We start from the raw sequence: 26,616 nt of genomic DNA on the forward strand, positions 1-26,616 counted from the left end.
CATGAAACCTATTTTGGAGTGACTCTAGTGTGACAGGCCATGTTTACAACTTATAATATACATGTTTTCGTCAAAAAGGAGGGTGATAGAGCGCTCCCATAATTGCTTTTAGCTTGGTCATTGAAGTCTTTTTCTTTCATCCAACAGGCTTTCAAGTTTAAATCATACTATTCTTCTCTTCTTACGGTTTTTGGGGTGTAGTGCAAAGCACTAGTGGATTATAAATAAGAAACCCAAGCATGCATGCGGGAAGGATCTGCTCCTCACTTCGACCAAACACGGTGGGATGCAAAATGTGGATGCCGCTGTAAGGTCAATGTGAGAAGCATATCTCAACTCCGCCCGCCACAGGATAGTTGTGTGCCATCGCTTTGTCAATACACTGTGGCGGGATCTGCTCTTCACAAATGGGCGCCTTGTGAGGAGCAGATCCTGTCTCCCATACACTCATGTTTATTCAACCACGTATAAGAAGGGCCCACAAACCTCCTCTCTAATTGTTCAAAACAGGTGCCATAGCATTAGAGATTGATGCAATGAGGAAGTTATGCTGAATGGAATCTCTAACAGAAATTGAAAGTTCCCTGACCACATCTTGATCTTACAATGAGATGAGACTCACCATAGCAAGATGCGGACACCACACCGGTCTCTTGACTCTCTTCACTTTCAGCCAGCTTCTTAATAGACGTAGAACAAACACCATGAGAAGCCGGGGAAGTACAGAAGGCGAGTCAAAAGGTGCTATCGTAGCTTCTTAATAGACCAGTTGAGAAATCCTTAATCAAAATGCGAGCTTTCATCCTTTGAATCTGTAGGTCAATCAAGAACGCTAACAAATGCACAAAGCTTGATTTACCAGACAAAAAATCATAGATAGTAGAAGAACAAGAACACACTGCAAACAAACCCACGCATGATGAGTTACCTTCTAACTTTTGAGGAGCCGAAGCTTCTTTCCACTGTTTTCAAAACCGGATCAGACTAGACAGTTGGACCGGAAAACTGGGACCTGACCAGTTCGTTTTTCTCCAAAAACCACTTTTTCCCTTAAAACCGTTGATTTTGATCAGTAAACCGCTGAACTGGCTGGTTAACCGTTCGAATGGTTTTGACCATTTTCTAAATTTTTTATTTTTTGTCAGAACGGTAACCAAACCCTTGACCGATTCGGTCACCAGTTCGCTTTTAAAAACCATGCTTCTTTCAATCATATAGAACTGTATAAATGCAAGCCTCAACTGTACATTCTTCAGAGCTTTGAAGGTGCCAACCAACCTGCTGGTACAGTCTCAAGCTGGCCGTAGTCTCTACTCTGTAGAGGAAACATAGGATCGAGTCCCCTGCTTCACCCTGGGTAAAACTAAACTTAATGTTGTTGGAACTTGGAGACCTTCAAATCCCATTTTGATGGTAAGAGGACGGAAGTCTCAAATAGGTTGATGATTCGGCACACGAGTAAGGAAGGACTTCCAATGGAGCTGGACTGGTCTATAAAGTATTGCTTTTTTACTTGGCTTCGCTTCACCAACTATACCATTAATAGATCTGATGTCATTGGCATGTCTCCTTGTTTGAGTCGTTCTGCAGCTCAATTAATAAAAGCTGATGGAAGCTTTTTTTTTTGTTTTACTTTTTAACTTTCGGGTGTCGCTTATACTAATGATTCCATGTGTGAGTTCGGACAGTAAGTAGCTCAGTTGATGATTGCTAGTGTTTACTACAAAGCTCATTAAAAACTTGCCGATCCGAGCTCCATTACTTTGGGTTCTTTGTGCTTTTGACTATTTCTTGTCCTTGGTTAATGAAATGCTTTTGGCATATTCATGTATTACTTATCCAGCCATGCTCATTTTCATGGTAATTGAAATCAGTGTTCCCCGACCATCGTTATCTGGACAGTAGGACCGTTCCGCCCAGAAACCAACCAGGCAACTGGTTCCGTTTCACACTTAACCTGGTCCTTGACCATAAACCATTGAATTAGTCAGCAATACACTGACCCAAACAGTCGAACCATCGATCTGAACCCAGACAATTTTTGGCTGTTTTTTATTTTTTATTTATTCATTTTTTAAGTTAGAATGGACCGTCTGTTCAAACTGGACAAGCCGATGATCAAAGTGATTCCGGTTCCGGGTCGATTTTTAAAACCTTGCTTGAAATCTCTTAGAAAAGATCCAATTAATGGTGGATGTGCTGAATTCCCGATCCTCTGTTGCATATGTTAATAATCAAAACGCGAGCATTGTGTTGGCCACGGAAGGGAACATATTACCCTGCCTGATGATATTGCACAGCCAAATGAACCGACACTGTATTATGGGCTTTCACGATTCGGGTTGATTTTCTGAGCCGGCATGATCCACCATCACCACCCAAATCAAGGATTTCTTAACCAACAATAACAGGAATCAGACATCTCAATAAGAGAAAAAAGAAAGAATGTCATTACAGAAGCAGCGCTTTGTAATTTTATCATACATTGTGGAGACCGGAGAAGCACAAAATTCTAATATCAGAAATACCATTTGGGCCTTAATTCCTGCTCCTCCTCCGTTAGCTCTCTGTACTCGTACCACTCTCCTCCAGCCTTGCCAACCGGCATAGGAGGACGAACAAAGATCTCAACTGGCTTGGGGATATGAATGGCCAACTGTAGTTTTTCGCCAGTTTCTTCACTACTTCCTGATATAGAACCTTCATGCATTGTACAGAAGAAGTCCACGGTTACCCATCCAAGGCCAGATATAGCAACATCACAAACGGGTCTGCCAAAGAAAACCCATGTTTAGGATCTTAAAATTGGCAGTAGAGATAGAACTGATTCCAAACTATAATAATAAGGGTAAAAGACTTAAACATATCTCTGGGTTTTCCTAATTTGACTTAAACATGCCCTGAGTTTTTCAAATAGACTTAAAATATACGTTGTAACTGTAAAAGACTATTTTACCCTCTATAATTATTCAAATATTCAAAAAGAACCAGAGACCCAGACCCCACTGAATCCAACTTCATCTCGTGCTTGGTCACTTTATCTTGAATGTGATCCACGTGTCGATGAAATTAACAATATTTGAGACTGCAGAACTAGATTAGCAGCCGCCTCAGAATGATCCATTGTCAACAAAAACTTAAGAATGTGCTCCCAATCACAAAACCACTCTCTTTTCACCTCTAATCATATTAGGATGCTCCATACTAGGAATCTCAGAAAGAAAAGATTGACCAATCAGAGAGACCCAATCTGGGAACATGACCCAAAGTAATGGTGATCACTGATTTTTCAGTGATTCTGGAGGCAATCCCAAGGGTAAATTTGTTTGAAACAAGGCCTAGTGAATTTATCCTGAAGACAGAGCTCCATCAACATGCCAACAAAAGGGATTATTGTTGACGAGTGAGAGGATGCCTTGGAGTTCCAGAGGAGGACAAAGAACGTCAGCATGGTTTTGTGGAATAATGAGATATTCAAATTTCCCTTTGGAAGTTCAACATGGTGCCAACAAAATTTTCTCTCCCCTTTCTTAGATCCCATTCCTTGGCAAAGACACCTCCCAACACATCAAATCTATAAGCTTGCTGCCTTACAATGCCAGGAAAAAGGGTCCTACAGAGACGGTTTTGAGAGTAGTTTCTTCAATGGTCTCCGTCTCAGTTCCTTTGTCTCACCATTTTGAATTTGTTCTTAATGGGCAAGCTCCTTATGTTTAAGTCAAATGGAAAACCTCATGCAACTAGTATGGCTGCAAAAGAGAACTTGGGTTAAAAAAAAATTAAGCAAGATCCTTGAATAATCATGTTCTGTTGTGGTTGTAGAAACAGAGCAAGAAAAGGAGGTATATTGTTTTAAAAGATTCTTTTATTTTCAAAGGGTAAAATAGGATTTTTAGAATATTAAAAGAGGTTCATGAAATATGACAAGAAATGAGGGCATGCTTAAGTCTAATGGGTCAGCCCATAAGGTATATTTAAGCCTATTTGAAAAACTCAAGGTATGTTTCTAAGTCAATTTATGAAAACTCACTCAGAGTATGTTTGTATTTTACAATAACAATAACAATAACAATAACAATAATAATAATAGTAATAATAGTAATAATAATAATAATTTATCCTCTTGGAGTATAATAGATCATATTTTTTTACCAAAAAATAATGATTATAATTCCCTAAGCGAAGGTAAGAATAATGCAGGAAACTCTGCACTTATTTTATTTATTTCTTGGAGTCATCCCACAAAACCAACCTAGCACAAATCCTATTTTATGTCACTTGAATATTTTCATACTTTTTCTTTTTTTTTTGGGGGGGGGGGATTGCAACTTTCAGCTCTATAGTCTACAGATGCCTGCTTTAACTGACCACCTAGACTATAATCTGTTATCATTTAAGAACCCAAAAACAAAATGTTTCTTTATATTCTTTCTCCTTGTTATTATAAAAACCAAATGGATAAATTATTAAATAAATAAAAATAAAAAATATGAAAATGTACTCTGCCTTTATAAAAAAGCACAAAAATAAAATGAAAAAAATAAAGAAAAAACTACTTTTGTCTTTGACAGAGCTTTCTAACAATAATAACACAGTAGAAAAAAGGCCATTGAATGTGTGAAAGTCATTTTAGAAGCAGCTGGGCAGAGATTGAATACAAAGAGGAGCTGGTGGGCACAAGTTCCTATTGGAGGAATAATTTTGCAAGGGTCTTGATCCACATTTCCTTATTTCACTAGAAAATTCAAAATTTCCCATATCAATAATTTCCCCTAATGTTGGTAATTGGAGCACAATAAATAATTTGACTCAAGTTATAATAGAAGTTCATACCAGGAAAAAAAAAAAAGCAATTAAAAACATTGTATCAAATAGAGGCTTCTCTACACGGTCCATCAAGTATGTGAACCCACTATAACCTAATTATCATGAACTTTAATCAGAACCGTTAATGCTTCAAAAAGAAAAAGCAGAATCTAAAAAGTTGGGTCACTAGCTAATCAGAACTGTGCAGGATGATGAACTGTTGACTCACATTAATGTAGACAAATATCAGATGGACCTTCATGATGGATTAACAATGACATACCAGTGAATTTAGAGAGCATCAAGGTTCAAAGTATTGACACAGGCCGACACGCCGGTATCGGTGCTTTTTTTATGTTTTATTTATTTTTTATCAAAACTGATTCAGAGGGGTCGGTTTAAGTCCCAGCTACCCTCTGAACCATGGTCTGACCTGATACAACCCCTGGAGGGGTGTATTGGGAAGCCATCGGCACGATACGTATTGGCCGATATGTGTCGATACTTTGAACCTTGGAGCACATGTAATGGGTGGGATCTACGAGGCAATGTAAGTTATGATTGCAAAATTTCATACCAAAACCTTTTTATGAACCATTTGCCATGTTTTCCTTTTTTTTTTTTTTCTCATGATACTCTAAGGAGTGCGATAAGAGCAAAATGACAAATGACCAATATATATATATGGTCTCTTTTTTTGTTAATAGGCATATATGGTCAAATTCTGTGCAGGGAGTTTCTTAGACGGAAACTATCCAGATCTAAGGCCACTGGCAAATGGACAGATGCATATGCATTTAGCTTGGAAAAAGAAAATACAAGGCCTTAGCACACCTTGACATTGGGAAAATCAGCCATACCTCCTTCGATCTTCAAAATTTATTTGCAACTGACGCACTGTTTGGAGTCCTTCCCAATTCTCTGCACTTTGTTTCCCAGTTGGTGGTGTCAATAGAACTCCAAGTTCTTGCTGCAATAATCAAATGAAGGCAAGCCAGAGTATTATATGGACAATGGCATGTAAGATAAACATGTATAATCAATACTAATAGAAAAACATGGATAACTAATTCCATCTTGCAGATTAAAAAACTAAGAACATTAATGGCATGACTACAGGAAGTTTGCCGAAGGCAAGGCACCCTCAACAGCTGTGCTATTTGATTGTATACAGCTACACAGAAAAAGTACTCAGGATATATCATGATAATACATTAATACATAGAAAAATTGGACCATACCTGAACTTGATCCTTTAAGAATCCTTATATCTTCATTTTGTAGATTTATAATGATACCCAAAGGTTGTTTAGTCTTTCCATGATCAAAACCACACATTCACATGGGAAAATGAAAGCATTTGACAATACGAAGCACAGGGTTGAAATTTGTTAACAATAATTCTATTTCTGGACAGAAGCCAAAAGGGTAACCCAGCTGGATCATAAAAGCACAGGTAAAACTTCACCATCTTATGTAAGTTGCCAAGGCATGCCTATGCATCATTGATTCATCTCTAGGCTCAACATGAAAACGACAACTGGAGGAAACATTTATTTTTTCAATATTTCCCAACTGTAATTGTAATGGTGTTACAATTTGTCATGATTGTTAGATGGTGAACACATCCACAACTTTCAAAGTTGTTGATTTATTGCCCTTGTGGAGGAGATCCCCTCCCGACAGATGTTATGGCCAACCATATGCTAATGAAATACAGGTGCTATTTTGCACGAGATGACTGAATATCACACTGTAGATTATTTCCAGAACCTATTCAAAGTTAAAAAGGCCTTAACCCAATTGCCCTGCAAGCCAAATCGTATCATACAAAACAATTTATCAAGGAAGAGTCTCACCTTGTTCACATTCCCACTTATAAAAGAGAAGTGAAACCAATAGCATCAGTTTTCATCTGTGAAACTCTATTGCATTGGATGAAATGCCGATACATCATCTCTGGTTATGAAATTATGTTCCAAGAACTTTAAATCTCCAAGTGTTATTACCTTATGAAACCTCAATCAGAATATATTCAGCTATTAGGAACTTAGGGATTCTCTTGCCTCACCAACTTTCCAAGGATGGTGTAAGATGAAGGCAAGAGTTAAGAATTACATTGGCTGCAATTGTGTAGCCAGAAATTTTTAGTACATCATTTTATTTGGTATATATTTATCCAGATATTCATAACAAGGGAGAGATTGAGGCGGCTGTCACCCATAGAACTATAGTAGGATGGAAAAATGGAGGGGTGCACCTGGAATCTCATGTGATAGGAAAATACCAGACATTAAAAGGAAATTTCTATGGAACAGTTTTAAGGCCAACTATACTGTAGAGAGCTGAGTATGGGCAGTCAAGAAACAACATATTAAAAAAACGAGTGTGGCAGAAATGTGTATGATGAGGCGGATGAGTGGAAAAACTAGAAAGGGTTGGGTCAGAAATGAAATGGAAGGTATTTCCGTGCCACTGCAGGCTACGGAAATACCTTCCATTTCACTTCTGACTCAATACTTTCTAATGATAGGCAAATACCACTTGGATAAAAAGGAAAATTCTATATAAAAGTTGTAAGGCCAACTATGCTGTATGAAGCAGAATCAGCAGTCAAGAAATATGCCCAAAAAAGGAGTGTGGTAGAAATGATGAGTGGAAAAATTATAAAGGGTAGGATCAGAAAAGAGAGCAGCTCCAATAGGTGATAAAATGAGAAAGTAAACTAAGATGGTTCAGTCAAATGCATGGAAGACCATCAACAGCACACGTAAGAAGAAGTGATCTGTTGCAAGTTGAAGGGGCTAATAGAGTTATGGATAGAGAAAAAGGACATGGATTGAAGTTGTAAGAAATGATTTAAGTGCTCATAATTAAACAATGGATATGGCATTAAACAGAATGGAAGGGTGAAACAGGATTCATGTAGCCGACCCCATATAGTTGGCATAAAGCTTGGATGATGATGATGATATTTATCCAGATAACAAGAAATCAAAGAGCTTTCTTTTTCTTAACTTATATATGCATACACACATAACTGAAAGATACATGATACTCGGTTTCATTTGGTAAAAATAGAGATAGGGGGGAGGGGGAGCCAAGGTGGTTCGTAGAACTAAATGGGTTTGAACCAGCAAAAGAAGCAATTTAATAAGCTAAGCAACCTCAATATTCCAGTTATGGAAAAGAACTAAGGCTTCATTTGGCATTCCTTATTTTGCAGTTAAAAACCGTGTTCATAGGGGCATTTTAATTGCAAAAAGGAGATAAGTCCTTAAAAATAAGGAATGACAAATGCAGCTTAATTATGAAAACAATGAACTCAAGATTACCTGGTAAAATTCATCTGCTTGAGTAGTGGGTACCATATGAATCCGCAATGCCTTGGGTCCATAGAAGGTTAAACGTGTAGATGGATGCACCTGGAATTTCTTGTCTAATCAGTTAAAACTGAATAACATTGTCTTGCAGTGGTAAAACCAACGAACACAAAAGTAAAAGGGAAAAAGATATTAGGAGAAAAACCTTCAAGACATCAATTCTGACAAGACCTCCCCAAAAAAATGAAAATCCATTCAAATCACTGGCTTCAGTTTCACATGAAATTGTCTTTTGGGAAGCTACCTGAACATTCCAATATGTTAGGTTAGGAAAAAGCATAAGGCCCAAATTGAAATCTTTAAGGAAATGTTTGTTTGTTTGTTATTGGAATAATATATGCAAGGAAATGTTAGAGAAAGACAAAAGGGAACATACAGGGAATATTTGACCCCGGAGACGACTTTGAGGTGCAAGGGCAGGTAGGTCTTCTGAATGAACAACTGCTGCTTGCCTATGGTGGAGATGTACTCCAGGTGTGTCAAATAACTTCTGTAATGCATGAGAAAAAACAACTAGTAAGGCTTTATCTTGACTTTAGAGAGGAAAGTCCATGTCAACAAACATCAAATTCTTTTTTCTTCTTTTCTCATGGGTGAGCTTTAAAACTCCGATTAGTTCAAGGAATATAGTGACTCTTTAGAAAGATAGGACATGAGTTCGAGGATATAAAGCTGATTGCTTTAGAAAGATAGGGCGGGCACTAAACATGACCACACAAGGAAAAAAAAAAAGTCAAGTTCAAAAAAAAAAAAAAGTAGGCAATTAAAGGATTGTTACAAGGGTAAGAAGTGTAAAAAAAAAAACTTGCATAACAATTCATTATTAACAGTGGTAAAAAGCATGTCCTTGGGAACTCAGAAGATAGATAATTAGTAAAGACAGGGAAGAGCCCCAAGTTCCAATAAACATTGTCAAGATAAGAATATACCCCGCCTCCAAGAAAAGCATCTATTTGTATAGGACCCAAGGTAGTTCCAGGAACAGCAGACTGGATTGGTTTGTATTTCCGTGCCACTGCAGCTACTGGATCCTTTTGTGCCATCATCTCTATTATTTCAAAAAGTAACAAGTTAAAAATATAAAAAAAATCTGCCTTATGCATTTATAGATTAAAGATAGAATAAAAAACCTTGAAAGAAAGAAAGGAAATACCATATAGAAACAGATTTAGAATAGCAACAACAACAATAACAAAGGTGGTGGTGGTGGTGGTGGTGGTGGTGATGATGATGATGATGAATCGATTAAAATGATTGAACACTTATTAAAATGAAAAGCCTGGACACAAGTAGATTGATGAACTTGATGAATTTACACCTCAAAAGAAAAAAAAAAAAAAAGAAAAGAAGTAGATTGATGAACTTGAAACTAAGACAGCTTAATTGATTTGAATTAGTGGGCAACTGGTATTGAATAAAACCACTAAGTTACAGAAATAGTGAAATTAGAATTAATAAAGGACATTAGCCTCCTGGTGACAATAAAAAAATATGAGTGCTTTTTCTTTTAATTTTATCAATAAAAATTTGATCATTATCAGTAAAAAAATTGGTACTCTGTTGCTGTAACATGGATCCCTTTCTAAATCATACTGGGCTGGCTGATCAAAACTTGGTTCATCAGAAGAACCCTTTCCGGTTCAGTTAAAACTGATAAACCAGATATTTTTATACTATTAGTTGAACTGGAAAAGGTAACCAGGACGTTTTATGTTCTTAAAGTTTTCTCCAGTTTTCAAAACATTGTCTCTCTGCATCAGTAGATGTGAGTCATGTGACTCCACTCAGGTAAGTGTGAATAAGCAGTGAGCCTCCTCCACCATCCAACCTTTAGAAGGCTAATACTGGACTGGGAGATAGAAAAATGTATCATACTGCCAGGGATTTTGGAGGATGATGAACTAATATTCCCTAATGCCAAGGACCAAAGGATTAGATGATTCCAAAGGTGAGTTTTTAGTTCAGTCATCCTACACCAAGTTTATAAGAGTTGGAGAAGCCACTTCAGATTTATCTAAATTATGAGGAAATAGGGTGCTCCATGAGTATCTTTGCATGTCTTGTGCCACTAATGGCCTTGAAAAAGATATGTACCCAATCAGCTCAAATCAAGGAATATCAACTTGGCAAGTCTTTAATGTGTAAGTGGAGGTATCAGCCAACCTCTTGTGTCTTACAATGTAAGGCTGCAACAGAGATCTGGTGGTTTTCCTATACGTCCATAGAGTTGAACAGAAGATCCCTACCTGAGTACCTCTTCTCTAATCTTGGCAAACAATTTCTTTTGAAATTAAGATAGCAGCTTTTTGGAGAATTCTCTCTTCCACATTACATTATGGCATATGTGGAAGGAGAGGCATAAAGAAATCATTAAACATAGATCACAACCATTATAAAGAATATGGAAAAGCATTAGCTTGTTTATCATGGGTGATGAGAATAAAAATTATCATATTTTTATCCCTAAATATACAATCTTTTATACTTAATTAGTACTTAATTGGACTCATTACTCTTGTATTTCGATTTAGGGCATGAAAGAAGACTTCAGGAGAAAAACAAGGCTAATCGAGTGAGTTTGCAAAGTTTCGGCGCCGCTTAGTAATCTAGGCATAACTCTCCCATCCGAACTCCGATTGAGATGATTCAAGATGCATTGGAAAGATAAGGAAGAACTCTACAACTTTCATGTTTTGAGTTTTGATAGATTCGGGCTGCATCGAAGTCAAAATCGGGCCTGAAGTCTGAGCAAATTCATAGGGAAGCCCAGTTCGCAGTAGAAGCCCAACTCGCAGAGAAGCCTTGCAGCGGCCCAATTCGTTGAGGAAGCCTAATACAAATGCAAGAATAAGAAACTGCAAAGAGTCCTATCAGATTTAATTTTCTGATGTAATTCTAGAAAGATAAAGGAGATTGAGATTACTACATAAGAGATAAGGATAGGATTAGATTAGGACTTTCTATTTTTAAGGAAGAACTCCAAGAAGGAGTTGGAAACAGACCCTCCTCCTAAAGCTATATAAAGGGGGGGGGGGACTAGCACCAAGGCATCAATCAATTTCTGGAGCAATCAAGGAGAAATCCTCCAAGAGAGCTTCAGCCTTCAAGAAGGCAGTTGGCAACGCAGGAGGAGAAAAGGAGGAAGGCGGCGAAAAGGAGAAGAAGTTCATCGATCTCAACCTCAAGGGGCGACATCATGAGTTCTTTCTTATACCTTGTTTGTTTAATTTCCTTTATCATGAACTAATCTATTTGTAGCTAGGGCTGTGGAAAGCCTAACCACGACCATGGATTGATTTTTATTTAATTCAGTCAAGCTGTTTTTATTTTCATATTGTCTATGAGTTATTATGCGTAATGCAATTAGGAGCTTGGCCACCTCCTAGTTGATTTGGTTTATATGAATGAACCGGAAGGGGAATTCATATAAAAAACTAAATAATTCATAGTGTAAATTGAATGATATATAGGAATATATATACATGATTCATCTGATGACACAGGTTTTTCATAGAACTTAATGCACTTTCTATCTCGAGAACCCTAATCGAGGGATCGAAGGGTTACTTGATAGAAGTAGGTCTGATATATCCTGGGAGGGAATATCAGATAAATTAGGAAAGACTTCAGCTTATAAAAATAATAAATCATCTTGGTTAATTTAATAAATTGATGTTCATTGGGATGGTTAGGTGGACCAATAGTCCTAGCGCTTTCAATTAAATCGTTGCAAGTCCAGTCGTTGATTGCCTTTGTTTTTATTTCTGTTCTTTCTTTTTCTATCTTTAATTTTCAGTAGTTCCTATTGTTAGAATTCGGTTATTCAAATAATTGAGGGAAGCTATAGTTCTAATACTTATTTTGTTAAATCCTCGTGGGAACGATATTTTTATACTACTTGATAACTAGTGCACTTGCTAGGGTTATATAATTACAGCTATCAATGGGCAGCGCCAATGGTTTACAGAGTTCAAGGAAATCAACAGATCTGATTTTGAATTCTAACTGAGAAGAGTTAATGTGTCATTAAAGATAAATATATCAGGAAGTTCTGTAGGTTTATCTGTGAAATTGGCACTGCAAATCTAATAGATATTTTTCGTAACTACAAAAGGATTGTCTGTTTGAGACCAATAAAATAACATGCATAATGCAAACAAAAAACACTAATAGAAGAAGCATGTGGAGTGCAAAGAGGAAAAGCTAGAAACATTAGCCCCAAGCAATGAAATAATCTAAACTCTCAATAATAAGAAACAGAAAATTGCGTCCTACTTCCATGCTAATAAACACATACAAGGGGTAAAAGGTCTCCCTTTAAATGATTATATAATCCATGCTGAAGCAAGGAGTGGATGAAAGGAGTCACAGTAACTAACTCAGTAAAGCATTGATGAATGCAGATTTTCCAACATTAGCTGATCCCTGTACCATGAGAGCAGCGCTTATATAAGACACACAATGCACAAATTTGAAACTAAACAGATGCAGTATAAAGTTTGAAATCTGACTATGGAGAACTAAAACTTTAAAAAAATAGCAGAAAATGTCAACACATGAAAAACAAAAGCAAATAACTGAATGGCACATAAAGAAAGATTGCTGATATTGTTTCACATCCTATAGTCTCCAAAGTACTTAAGAAACATGCAAATGAATGTGCAAGCACAAATATGTAGCTGTCCAAGGATGATAAAGAAAGGTAGAACTTCTATATGAATTGCACATGTACAAATTTAAAATATATTTGCCTTAAATTGTTGATTTATCACCAGAGAAGACTTAAAACCAATAGTTCACTTTCCATTCTAATATTCTATTCAAGAGTTATCAGTATTTGTCAAATCTCTTCTTATCTAACGAAACATTATTGGATTGAAAGACAAAGACAATGTTGACAAAGAGATGGCTTTTCCTGGATGAAAAATTATATATAATTGTTAAGCTTTGGTGACAGGTAGGAAGCGTAATCAGGAATTGGGAATGACACATCCAAGCAATTTTTTCAGGACCATAGCGGAAGGTGACTTATTAGAACAGAATTATGGGCAGTGCTGCATGGGCTCTGTTGTTAGATTTAAGCTGCTTTTTTATTCATGCTGTTTGAATGCTGTCAGCCTAGACTGTTGTCAGCATGTTCTTTTCTTTATGTTTTAGGGTGTGCCACCAGGGATTCAGGGACCTACTTGCAAATTCTCTATTTTTTTATTTTTGTTATAACACATTAAAATAAAAGAGATGCTGGGCACCACCAGCACTGATTTCTTCGACTCTCACATTTTTCTCTTCTTCTCCTCTCCTTTCTTCTCTCATCTCTCTTCTTCCTCTTTTCTTGTACGATTACATGGGATTAGAGCACAACTCTGGGCAATAGGAGTTGTGTTTTCCGCTGAGAAGTATCCACCACACCCAAGCGTCAGTTTTCTTGGACTGTGAAGACAAAAAATCTAACCAGACTGATAAGAAATACCTCTTGTCACTTCTTCTGGGTTCTTCCTTGGTCGTAGCACCAAGGTAACCCTAGTTGGTGGAGGCAGATGCTGTGAAGCTTCCTTTTTTACCTTCAGCTAATGCCGTTGATTTCGGCAAGAAGAAAGATCTCGATCAAGAGATGAGAGGAGGAGAAGAGAAGAAGGAAGAAGAAAGAAGAAGAAGAAAAAGAGAGGAGAGAAGGAAGAGGCGAAAGATTTAGACCAAAAACGTAAGTTGGCGGTGCCCAGCATTTGTATTTATAAGTTAGGGTGACTACATAAAAATTAAAAAGTTAAAATGACAAAAGTGCCCCTGCGGCACATAACTAAGATTACATCACTCCCCCTCAAGTTGGGGCATAGATATCAATTGTCCCCAACTTGTCACAAAGATTATAGTGTCGCATGGAATTTAATCCTTTAGTAAGGGTGTCTGCTAGTTGTTCCTCAAAGATGATGTAGGGAGTGCAAACTCCTCCTTTTTCCAATTGTTTCCTGATGAGGTGTTTGTCAACCTCTATATGTTTAGTTCTATCATGGAGAACAGGGTTGGTTGCAATGTTAATAGCAGCCTTATTGTCACAGTATAATGACATAGGATCACTGAGAGGAAAGCCCATATCACCCAAGAGATTCTTTATCCATAGAAGTTCTGCCACACCATGAGACATGGCTCTATATTCAGCTTCTGCACTCGATCTGGCCACCACACTTTGTTTCTTACTCCTCCAAGTAACCAAGTTTCCCCCAACAAAAGCACAATAGCCACTAGTAGATTTTCTATCATTCACAGAATCAGCCCAATCTGCATCAGTGTAAACCTCAACTATCATATGCCCATGTTTTCCAAACAAGAGTCCTGTCCCAGGGAATTTCTTCAAATATCTAAGAACTCTGTGTGTTGCCTCCAAGTGTGTGGCCTTGGGAGCATGCATAAACTGACTAAGGACTCCCACTGCATATGCAATGTCAGGTCTTGTCAAAGATAGGTGGAGAAGTCTGCCCACAAATCTTTGATACTGCTTTATATCTGCTATGGCTCATCACTGCAATCCCTGAGCCTGTGGTTTACATCTATAGGAGTGTCAGCAAGTTATGCTCCAAGCTTCCCCGTATCTTTCAAGAGATCAAGAACATATTTCCTCTGGGAGATGAAGATACCCTAATTAGAGCGGCCACTTCAATTCCAAGGAAATAACGTAAAGGCCGCAAATCCTTCACTTTAAATTGAGTGGCCAAGAATCTCTTCAATCTTTGTATCTCTGAGTCCCAATCACCGGTGATAATAATGTCATCAACATACACAATTAAATCCGTCATTCTTCCTTACTCTCTCTTCAAAAAGAGTGTGTGATCAGACTGACACTGCTTAAAACCCATCTATTGAATTGCATTGTGGAACCTACTGAACCAGGCCCTTGGAGACTGTTTTAAACCATACAAAGATTTCTTCAGTCTACATACTTTCTGCCCATCTCCTTTAGCACGAAAACCTGGAGGTTGGATCATATACACTTCTTCTAAGTCACCATTCAAAAAAGCATTTTTAATGTCCAGCTGATGAAGTTCCCAATCTAGTTTTGCTGCTAAAGAAAGGAGGACTCGGATAAAATTCATTTTTGCTACAGGTGCAAAGGTTTCCGCATAATCAACTCCATACACCTGCGAAAAACCTTTTGCAACTAGCCAGGCCTTGTACCTCTCCACTGTGCCATCTGCCTTATGTTTCACAGAGGATACCCATTTGCACCCCACAGGTTCCTTTCCTTCAAGACGATCTACCAGCTCCAACGTGCCATTTTTGTGAAGGGCATTGACCTCCTCCTTCATTGCATCTGTCCATTCAGGAGCAAGTAAAGCTTCTGCAACACTCTTAGGAAGGGAAACACTGTCAATAGCAGAGAAGAAAGCACGGAAAGAGGATGAAACATGCTCATAGGACAAGGAAAGGGCCATCAGGTGGTGTGTGGTGCATGATCTGACACCTTTCCTCTTAGCAATAGGAAGATCCAGATCACAATTAGAAGTATCAATATCAATGGGCACAAGGATGTCAACTGGAAAAATAGTACCTAGATACGGAGATTGATTCAACCACTGAGAGTTCGATGGTACAGGTTACACAGCTTCAGGATGCTCTGTGTCTATTGAACTTCGTTGATCACGACCTTGACTTTTGTACCGCTATCTACGAAAGACCCGAAATGGAGGAGGATCAAGAGGAGAAGCCAACAAAACCTGTCTCTATTTCTCCTCACTTGGACTCTCCCCCTGAGGAGAAGCAAGAAAGAAAGGCACATCTTCAAAGAAAGAAACATCCATAGATACAAATACTTTTTGGAAATAGGGTCAAAGCAACAATAACCTTTTTGGGAAAAGGAATAGCCAAGGAAAACACAAACAATGGCTTTGGGATCTAGCTTACCAAGGGTAGGTGATAGATCATGGACAAAACACTTACACCCAAAGACACGCAAAGGGATAAGAAACAATGGAGCTGTAGGGAAGATGAGCTGATGAGGGGACTTGTACTCCAAGAGATGAGATGGCATCCGATTGATAAGATAAGCCGCAGTCATAACAGCATCTACCCAGAACCTTTTTGGAACATTCATGTGTATCAACAACCCTCGAGCAACCTCTAAGAGAAGAAGATTCTTTCTCTCTGCAACCCCATTCTGTTGAGGGGTTCGAGAATAAGAACTACGATGAATAGAGCCACAAGTTTCAAAAAATTCTGTGAGGTCACCATGAAAGTACTCTTTGGCATTGTCTGATTGGAAAGTTCAAATCTCTGCTTGAAATTGTGTGTATACCATACGTTGGAAGGCTCATGGAGTCAATACTGTTGTTCATTCCTCCTTGGTTAAAAGAGGTTCCAGAGGTTGCTGAATCTTCAGAATTCATGACTGATGCTTACTAAGACAACAACAGTCCCTTCATTTCAGTCAATACACACAAATGGACTACACAGACCTTACTTTAAGTTTTCTGACAGTTGGAACACAATCACAGCCCTTGCTGCATCACACTTTCACTGATCTAACGGGCCTCTCCAAGGCTAATATAAGCCACAAGCATCAGTACTCTGCTGCTGTACCAGCCATCTGAACAGGTTCACAGGTGTAACAGACTTCTCCAAGGCTAATATAAGCCACAAGCATCAATACACGGTTTCTGTAACAGTCAACCAAACCAGGTCACTCATGACCTACAACTAATTCCATAAGTTCACAGCTTTCTGGATCATCTGACCCACAAAGAAGGGTTTAAACCTCCCTTATACCATTCGGTCAAGGCAACCCTCAACCTGTTCTTGGTACCAGCACAAAGAACCAAAGAAAAAAAGATTTAAAAAAACCTGTCCAAGTTCAGTTCAGGTGGTTTCTGGAATTTCCAGTCCAAGAATAATAAAAGAGAACAGAAAAAATGAGCCACCAATCTCTTGGAAGGACTCAACCAGTCATCCAGAATTTTCTGCAATCGCTTCAGTTGATTTCCGCCCAGAACAGGAGAGGGAGATCCAGCCGATGAGTTCTCAGGTCCAGAACAATCTTCTGCAATCACTTCAGTTGAGTTTCTGCCCAGAACTGGAGAGGGATATTCAGCCAATGAGTTCTCAGGTCCAGAACTGACTTCATTTATTCATTCTCAGTCAAGTGAACACAGAGGATGTCATCGACCAAAAAAAAAAATTTACAGAGCACCAACCTGCTCTGATACCATGATTTCGGCAAGAAGAAAGATCTCGATCAAGAGATGAGAGGAGGAGAAGAGAAGAAGGAAGAAGAAAGAAGAAGAAGAAGAAGAAGAGAGGAGAGAAGGAAGAGGCGAAAGATTTAGACCAAAAACGTAAGCTGGTGGTGCCCAGCATTTGTATTTATAAGTTAGGGTGACGACATAAAAATTAAAAAGTTAAAATGACAAAAGTGCCCCTGCGGCACATAACTAAGATTACATCAGCTGTGAAGGCCTAGTTGTGTTTTCTGCACCTTCGTACAGGTGCTGTACAGGGGTGTGTGATCCCCTTTGTCCAGGTATGTGCTGTGTTTAAAATTGGTGTGTTAAGTGTGGAGTTTACAGCAGTATACTTCTTCCTGGACTGTTTATGTGCTGCAAGTAGCCCTTCAGTAGTGTGTACATGTTTTTCAAAAGTAGTGTGGAATTTGTGCCTTAATTGTGACTATTAGAAGTAATACTGGTGTGAGGACTGGTCTTGTGCACCTACAGTTTTGTTTTTGACTTGTAGACCTGCCTTTGAAAATGGTGAATGATGATTCTGCATCATCTAGGGTTACATCAACCCGTGGTACAGCAGGTATGGGGACCAAAAGCATGATGTTCCCTATGCCGGTTACTCCTTTAAATGGTCTGAACTACTTGGAGTGGGCCAAAGGTGTAAAACTTATGTAACAGCAAGGGGAAAAGCTGGTTACATAAATGGAAGGGTGAAAAAACCCAAGAGTGGGACTGCTGAACATGATCGGTGAGACCAAGAAAACAGTATGGTGATGTCCTGGCTTGTTGCAGCCATGGAATCGGATGTGAAAAAGAATTTTATGTGGGCAGATACTACAAATGAGATATGGGAACAGGCCAAAACCACCTATTCTGAGCAAAGGGACTTTGCTAAGATCTATCAGTTACAAGCTGAATCTTCAACTTGTAAACAGGGAAACTGTAGCTTATCAGCCTATTATTCAGCTCTTACCTCAGCTTGGAAAGAATTGGACCACTATCAGGCTATAGAATGGAAACATGAGGATGATGCTAGAGCCTATAAGAAGTTGGTTTCTCAGTGGAGGGTTTTCGCCTTCTTGTTGGGACTAAACCCCATATATGAACCCCTTACAGTTCAGATTTTAAAGAGTTGCCTTCAATCCAAGAGGTGTATGCCCTTGTTCAGCCTGAGGAAAGTAGGCAGAGTGTGATGTGGTAGCATTAGCTGCAATGGGTGGAAATAATATGGGAAAGAAAAATGATTCGAAGAAAGCCGATGATAAGGACAAGCAGTGATTTAAAAGGTGCGCTTGAGGCGCGCCTAGGCGCATTTCACGGTATGCGCCTCGCCTAGGTCCTAGGAGCAGCCCTTTCAAAAGGCACAAACCTGATGCACCACGCCCCTCGAGGCAAGCCCAAACAAGTCCATGTTCATTCATTCATCCTAATAAAATGTCTTCTTAAAAAGCAATTAAAACTATAAAATCATTATTTTTTTGTGTGAAAACTAAGAATTTAAGACCTAACATGGACTTGTTTGGGCTTGCCTCGAGGGTGTGGCACAAAGGTGACTCGTAGAATCGAGAATGTAATATGTTTTACATTAGCTACTTGAAGTAATGCAATTGAGTGAAAAAAGAGATTAGAGGTTTTACATGCTTGAAAATGTTTTATATGTTTGATTTTATTTTTAAATTCTCATTTGAATATGCTTTACATCTTATGTTTATGTATTTTAATTTTAGATAATAGGTTTTCTAAAACATTATTTAAAAATTTAAGTTTATATTTTCTATTAATATTATGTTTAATATTTTTTTATTTTTATTTGGCATTTTTTTTTAATTTTTTGACATTTTTTTATTTTTTATCTTTTTTTTGTATTTTTGCACCTTGCTTCAAAAAGGCACACACCTTGCCTTGCACCTTGCACCTCAGGCGCAAATTGACCCCAATGCCTTTTTTGCACCTTGTGCTTTTAAAACATGGAGGATAAGTGGTTCTGCACCCACTGCCGTTGTTTAAGACATACACGTGACACATATTGGGAGTTCCATGGGAGACCAAAGTGGGCAGTAAAGAACCAAGAACAAGGTAAGGTACAAAGTCAGAAGAAGCCTAATACAACACAGCGCAACAAATGTGGTAACCCAAGAAATTCAGTCTGTTGGGGTGCCAACTAATACTACTCGAGAGCACTTCATTGGTTCTGACCCCAAGGAAGACATTATGAACTCCTTTCGTAGTCACTTGGAATCATATGGTAGGGCCTTGCGCCAGATGGACAAATTAGCTACTAGTAACCCTTCTACTAAATTTGCATCTACATCAGGTAATGCAGCTTCTGCCTTCCATGTCTCCATAGCCACTGATTCCCCCTGGATCATTGACTCAAGGGCTTCTAATCACATGACCGATAAGCCAAACCTATCCAGTTCTTATAACCTTTTGTCAGGAAGGGATAAGGTGAAACTTGCAGATGGATCTTTTTCCTCCATTGCAGGCCAAGGATCAATATCCCTTCCTCAAGGACTTAACCTAGATAATGTTTTGCATGTCCCTCAGCTACCTATCAACCTTCTTTCTATTAGTAATATCACAAATTCATTAAACTGCAGTGTAACCTTTTTTCATGATTCATGTATTTTTCAAGACCTAACTTCTAGGAGGACGATTGGTAGAGAAATCTTAGTGGATGGTCTCTACACCTCAACAAGAAGGTTGGTTTCTCGATGTTATCTTTAGAGTCTCATAGTCGGTCAAATAAGGGTCAATTTATTTTTGTGGCATAATAGGTTAGGTCATGTGTCTTTTGAAATAATAAAGTCTTTGTTTCCGTTTTTATTTAAGCCATGTTCAATGTCAGATTTCCATTGTCAAACGTGTCAATTGAGCAAGCAATGTAGAACAATATTTTCTTCAAGTAATAAATGATCAAGCTTCCCTTTCCATAGTGTATTCTGATGTGTGTGTGTGTGTGGGGGGTGGGGGGGGGGCTACTACCATAACTTCGGAGGGCAGGTATAAGTACTTTATTACATTGCTTGATGATTTCTCCCACTATAAATGGGTTTTTCCCATGCATAGCAAAGACAAAGTCCCAAAGATCGTAAACGATTTCCAAAGGATGGTGTTTACACAGTTCCATGTGGAAGTTCAAATTTTTCAATCCGATAATGCAAATGAATATTTCCATGGTGAGCTAACTGAGTTCTTTGTTTCTCATGGATTGACTCATAGAAGCTCATGTGCAAGAACACCACAACAAAACGGTGTTGTAGAAAGAAAGAACAGACACCTCCTTGAGGTAGCCCGACGGATGATGATACATATGAATGTTCCCAAATGATTTTGGGTTGATGTTGTACTTGCTGCTACTTATGTCATAAACCGCATGCCCTCCAGAGTGTTAAACTACAAGGCCCCTCATCAGTTATTGTTTCCTCAGTTTCCATTCCCATGAGGTTGTTTGGTTGTCGTGCTTTCATCCATGACTTATCCCCACCCCATGGTAAGTTGTATCCTCGATCTTTTCCATGTGTCTTTCTGGGGTATCCCTCCTCACAAAAGGGTTACCGATTCTTTGATCTCGTTGGTCATAAGTTCTTTTTTTGAGTCTGAACCGTTCTTCCCTACCTCTCCTCAAGGGGAGAGTAATGTGGAAAAGGAGAAGCAGGCCCGGGTTCGTCAAGTCTCCCTTCTATTCTGGATCTCGCTCCTTTTCATGTCTTCCAACGTCAACGCCGTAGAGATCAACAGCGTAACAAAGATGTGGAGCCACCAAACACTGAGCAACCAACACTATCTGATTCCTAAGAGGTAAGTCCATCACCTGTTGATCCCATAGCCCCTGTTTCGGTTGTGGATGACCTTGACATTCCTATTGCTCATGGAAAGGGGGTCAGGTCATGCACTACCAAACACCCCATTACCCAGTATGTGTCCAATGACCACATTTCCCCCTCTCACCGTGCCTTCCTGTCTGCAGTTGATAGTATTCCCATACACATAAATGTGGCAGAGGCTTTAAAATACCATGAATGGACATATGCTATGAAGGAGGAGATCAATGCCCTCCATAAGAATCAAACATGGGAGTTGGTGGATCTTCCAATAGGGAAAGACCCAGTTGGGTGTAAGTGGGTGTTTACAGTGAAACACGAGGCAAACGAGACAACTGAAAGGTACAAAGCAAGGCTGGTAGCTAAAGGGTACACCCAAGTTTATGGTGTTGACTATGATGAGACATTTGCTCCAGTAGCCAAGATGAATTCAATACGGGTTCTTCTATCATTGGTTGCAAAACCTTGATTGAAAATTACATCAATTGGATATAAAGAAGCCTTTTTAAATGGTGATTTGGAGGAGGAGGTGTACACGGTTCAACCTCCTAGTTTCTATGCCAAAGGAAGTGAAAGTAAGGTGTGCAAACTAACAAAGTCTCTCTATGGTCTAAAACAATCTCCTCGAGCGTGATTCAGTAAATTTCATATGGCAGTTCAACAAGTGGGGTTCAAGCAATGTCAGTCTAATCACACTTTCTTTATGAAGAGATGTCAAGAACAAGTGGCTCTGTTGATAGTGTACGTAGATGATATCATCATTATAGGAAACTGGAGCACAAAAATACAAAAGTTAAAGGAATTCCTAGCTTCTCAATTCGAAGTGAAAGATCTGGGCCCCCTAAAGTACTTTATTGGAATTGAGGTTGTCTGCTCAAAAAGGGGCATCTTCATCTCTCAAAGGAAGTATATCCTAGATCCGTTATAGGATACAAGCAAGCTAGGTGCAAAACCAGCTGATACCCCTATGGATGTTGACCATAAACTGGGAAATTGTGATGGTGAACCACTAAAAGATGTGAAACAGTTTCAAAGATTAGTAAGAAGGTTGCTTTATTTGTCCATGACGCGCCCTGTCATTGCTTACTCAGTCGGAGTCCTAAGCCAATTCATGCATTCCCCTAAAAGACCACACATAGAGGCAGCAGAGAGGATTCTTAAGTACTTGAAAAAGTATCCAGGAACAGGATCACTATTTAGCAAACATAATCATCTGAAGGTGGAAGTCTACACAGATGTTGACTGGGAAGGTGCTGTGGATGATAGAAAATCCACAAGTGGGTATTGTACCTTTGTAAGAAGAAATCGAGTGACATGGAGAAGTAAGAAGCGAAGTGTAGTGGCAAGATCAAGTGCTGAAGCAAAGCATAGAGCAATGGCACATGGGGTGGATAAAATTCTTTGGCTGAAGAATCTTTTAGGGAAACTTGGGGTTATTGTTCACAATCTTATGTCCCTCCACTGTGATAACAAGGCAGCCATTAACACTACTAGTAATTCAGTCCTACATGATAGGACCAAGCACATTGAGGTGGACAAGCACTTCATAAGAGAAAAGTTAGAAAAGGGAGAAATTTGCACCCCTTATGTCAAATCCAAGGAGCAACTTGCTGATGTTCTCAGAAAAGGACTTAACTTGAGGGGGAGTGTTGTTAGACTTAAGCTGTTTTTTATTGATGCTGTTAGAATGCTGTCAGCCTAGACTACTGTCAAAATGTTCTTTTCTTTATGTTTTAGGGTGTGCCGCCAGGGACCTACTTGCAAATTCTCTACTTTTTTTTTTTGTTATAACCCATTAAAATAAAAGAGATGTTGGGTGCCGCCAGCACTGATTTCTTCGACTCTCACGTTTTTCTCTTCTTCTCCTCTCCTTTCTTCTCTCCTCTCTCTCTTCTTCCTCTCTTCTTGTAAGATTACAGGGATAAATCACTCAACTATTGACTTACAAGTTGAAGAAGACTCGAAGGTTGCAATTGCTTGGGTAAATAACAACAAAGAAGGATCATGGAAATAAAGACATAATAAGGTCAGTAATCACCTAAATCAGGGTTTGGCAAAGTTTGCATTATATAGAAATCAAATGTATAAGGGTATCATACCAACTAAGAGAAACATGTTACCTAAAATGGGTTCAAGGCACTAAATGTTGTGATTAAATTTCTGTTTAAAAAAAAAAAAGCAATAAAATGTTGTTGTTACTAATAAAAAAAGTAAGAAAAATGCCGAAAATATGCAGTTTTTTTCTTGACAACTATATTCCATAACCATGACAAAGCAAATAAACAAAGTTGACTAGAAATACAGCAGATGAATGCATGAAGACATAAAATGACTCATCATCCAGTGAACAACAGGTTCCTCATCATAGGGATACAAGGCAAGACCCAAGATGTATGCCACTGCATATATATTCTAGTAAAATGTGACCAGTTTTATGGTTAAGTGAAATTGGCGACCAACACAACTCACTATAATATCTGGAATATTTGAAGGAGGGTTCATATCCCATCAGTAGTTATACATGAAATAAGAGAGTCAGATGGAGAATGGTAAAAAAACAAAAACAGGGCTTCTTTCAAATACCATACCGAGAGATAAAGCCATTTGTACTTATGAGTAGCTTAATTAAATCTGATTGAATGCACTAAGAAGTTTAAATGATTCTGTTAGAATAATGTTAAAATAACTTAGTTGCAGATGTTAGGGCCTGTTTGGCTAATTAAAGTGTTTTCTTTATTTCGTTTTTTCTTTTTGTTATGTCTGTTATTGTACTTAGGGGCACAAGGGTCTTTTCCCTTGTTATTTCTGCCGCTCTATATATATTAAAATAAAGGTTGGCGCCGCCAGCACTGTTACATTGCAAAACCCTTCTTTCTTCCCTCCTCTCTTCTCTTCTCTTCTCTTCTTCTCCTCTTCTCTTCTCTTCTCTTCCTCCTATTTCTGGCCGGCCACACTGTCAAGATGGTATCAGAGCGAGAATACTGATTAAAGAGAGCAGATCGATCAACCCAGAGAACAGATCGAACAGACTAGCAGAACCTGGGCGCTGATTCTGGACTAAAAAAATAGCTACAACTGGTACAGTTCTCCCTGTTTTTCTCTTCTTTACCCTCCCTGGTCATGTGCCGAGTGAAAACCCTATGAGTCTGGGTGGCTAAATGCTGTCGAACCTGTGTAACCCCTGTTTTTTTGGATCGTGTGATCCTGTTCATGTGCTAAGACAACTGTAGGTAAGGATGACCTGTTTTCTCAATGGTTTGAGTTGACTATAAGTAAGAAGGATCTCTCCTGCTGATTAGTGGCCGTTAGACATTCTGGAATTCTGGTAGGTTGGGACTGTTAAAACTATACAGGTCTGAAATCTGCCGAATATTACCTCTGTTTTGTCCGGAATTTGGTACTGTTTGTGCTCAACCTGGTTGTTAAACCCAAGTGTGTGGGTGTGAACTGCGTGGAGCATTGTTTTGTGGAGTAAGAAGGGGTCCTAAGTCCGGTGTTTGGGACTGATTAACTGTTTGAACATGTCGACTGAGAATTTTGCTACTTCAGAAATTTCAGGGAGCTACAATGGAGTGAGTGGGGGAATGGATATGAGTTTTCCCATGGCTGTTATTCCCTTTGATTGTCTGAATTACCTTGAGTGGTCTAGGGGAATAAAACTCTACATCACTGCTAGGGGGAAAATAGAATACATCAATGGGAGAGTGAAGGAACCGAAGTATGGAAGTGCTGAGCATGATAGGTGGAACCAAGAGAACAGTATGGTGATGTCTTGGGTCTTGGTTTCAATGCTGCCACAAGGAAGACTTTTATGTAAGCTGAAACTACTTGTGAGATATGGGAACAAACGAAGTCCACCTATTCAAAGCAGAGACACTATGCCAAGATATATCAACTACAAGCTGAATCCTCTATTTGCAAGCAGGGGGAGAGGAGTCTCTCGACGTACTATTCTGATTTGACATCAATATGGAAAGAAATTTATCACTATCAGAATGTGAATTGGAAGTGTGATGAAGATGCAAAGGCCTATAAGTCACTTGTATCTCATCAACGAGTGTTTGCCCTCCTCCTAGGGTTGAATCCGTCATATGAGTCCATCAGGATGCAGATCTTGGGTAGTAAAGACTTGCCATCAGTCCAGTAGGTGTATGCCTTGGTGCAGTCAGAAGAAAGCAAAAGAAGTGTGATGAATGGTGTAGAAGGGGAGTCAATTGCCCTAGCTGTCTGGGGAAATTCAGATACAAATGTCGGAGGTGGCTTTAAAAGGGGTGACACTCAGAAAAAATCAGATTATAAGAGTAAGCTTTGGTGCACTCACTGCCAGAAGACACGACACACGAAAGATACATGTTGGGATCTCCATGGAAAACCTAAATGGGCACAGGATTTGGGAAAGAAGTCAACACCTGATCAGGGCACGAAACCAGGCCAGCAGAATCAAAAAAGATATAACTCAGCTAATATGGCATCAACAAAGACTAGTCCTTTAGTAACTCAGGAGAGACATCCCAGTTCTAACCCTAAGGAAAATATTATCAACTCCTTCCACGAACATTTGGAATTGAATGGTAGGATTCTCCGCCAAATGGATTATGGGCCTACTCCTTCTACCTCATTTGCGTCTACATCAGGTAATGCCACAGCCTTCCATGTGTCATCTCATACTACTGATTCTCCTTGGTTTATTGACTCTGGAGCCTCAAATCACATGACCGGTAAGTCAAATTTGTTTCAGACATATAACCTTCTCTCTGGGAGAGATAAGGTAAGACTGGCTGATGGTTCTTTTTCTACCATAGCTGGTCGAGGCACCATACCTCTCTCACTTGGCCTTAATCTTCCTAATGTACTGCACATTCCAAAATTACCTATTAATTTGTTGTCCATTAGTAGTCTTACTCGGTCTTTGAATTGCTCAGTCACTTTTTTTCCGTCTTCATGTGTTTCAGGATTTGACCTCGGGGAAGACGATTGGTAGAGGAAGCACGGTGGATGGTCTCTACGTGTTGGAGAATAATGCTGGTCTAGTGGCGACAGAGTCCATGAGTTCGTCTAGTGAGAGTCAGGCCTATTTATGGCATAGTCGTTTAGGTCACCTTTCTTTTGAGTCATTAAAAGTTACGTTCCCAAAGTTATTTGAGTCCTTGTCACTGAGTCAGTTACAGTGTCAAAATTGTCAGTTGAGTAAGCATTGTAGAAGTTCTTTACCTTTACGAAATAAAAGATCTAAATTTCCAATTCATATTGTTTATTCTGTCTGATGTTTGGAACCCTGTTACTCTACCTACTGCGACTGGCTATAAGTACTTTGTTACCTTGATTGATGATTAATCTAGATACACTTGAGTTTACCCTATGCAGTCTCGAGATGAAGTGCCACAAATTGTGAAA

General features: G+C 38.9%; 1 protein-coding gene across 2 annotated transcripts in view; it reads right to left on the minus strand.

The window, feature by feature from the left end:
* Nucleotides 1–2,373: 2,373 nt before the first annotated feature.
* The window catches only part of NOA1 (P-loop containing nucleoside triphosphate hydrolases superfamily protein), a 49,527-nt gene continuing 25,284 nt past the window's right edge, over nucleotides 2,374–26,616 (minus strand). For both annotated transcript variants that reach the window (XM_088962307.1, XM_088962306.1), the window contains 7 exons: nucleotides 12,569–12,614; nucleotides 9,119–9,237; nucleotides 8,566–8,679; nucleotides 8,335–8,433; nucleotides 8,142–8,231; nucleotides 5,667–5,776; nucleotides 2,374–2,771 (listed from right to left, as the gene is read on the minus strand). In XM_088962307.1, coding sequence (XP_088818433.1) covers nucleotides 2,519–2,771; nucleotides 5,667–5,776; nucleotides 8,142–8,231; nucleotides 8,335–8,433; nucleotides 8,566–8,679; nucleotides 9,119–9,237; nucleotides 12,569–12,614 — 831 coding nt within the window. In that variant the 3' untranslated portion in view covers nucleotides 2,374–2,518. The remainder of the gene's footprint in view (nucleotides 2,772–5,666; nucleotides 5,777–8,141; nucleotides 8,232–8,334; nucleotides 8,434–8,565; nucleotides 8,680–9,118; nucleotides 9,238–12,568; nucleotides 12,615–26,616) is intronic.

The sequence above is a fragment of the Nelumbo lutea genome, chromosome 1, assembly GCF_056320005.1.
Source record: "Nelumbo lutea isolate HS-2025 chromosome 1, American lotus-T2T, whole genome shotgun sequence".
In the NCBI taxonomy this organism is placed as follows: domain Eukaryota; kingdom Viridiplantae; phylum Streptophyta; class Magnoliopsida; order Proteales; family Nelumbonaceae; genus Nelumbo; species Nelumbo lutea.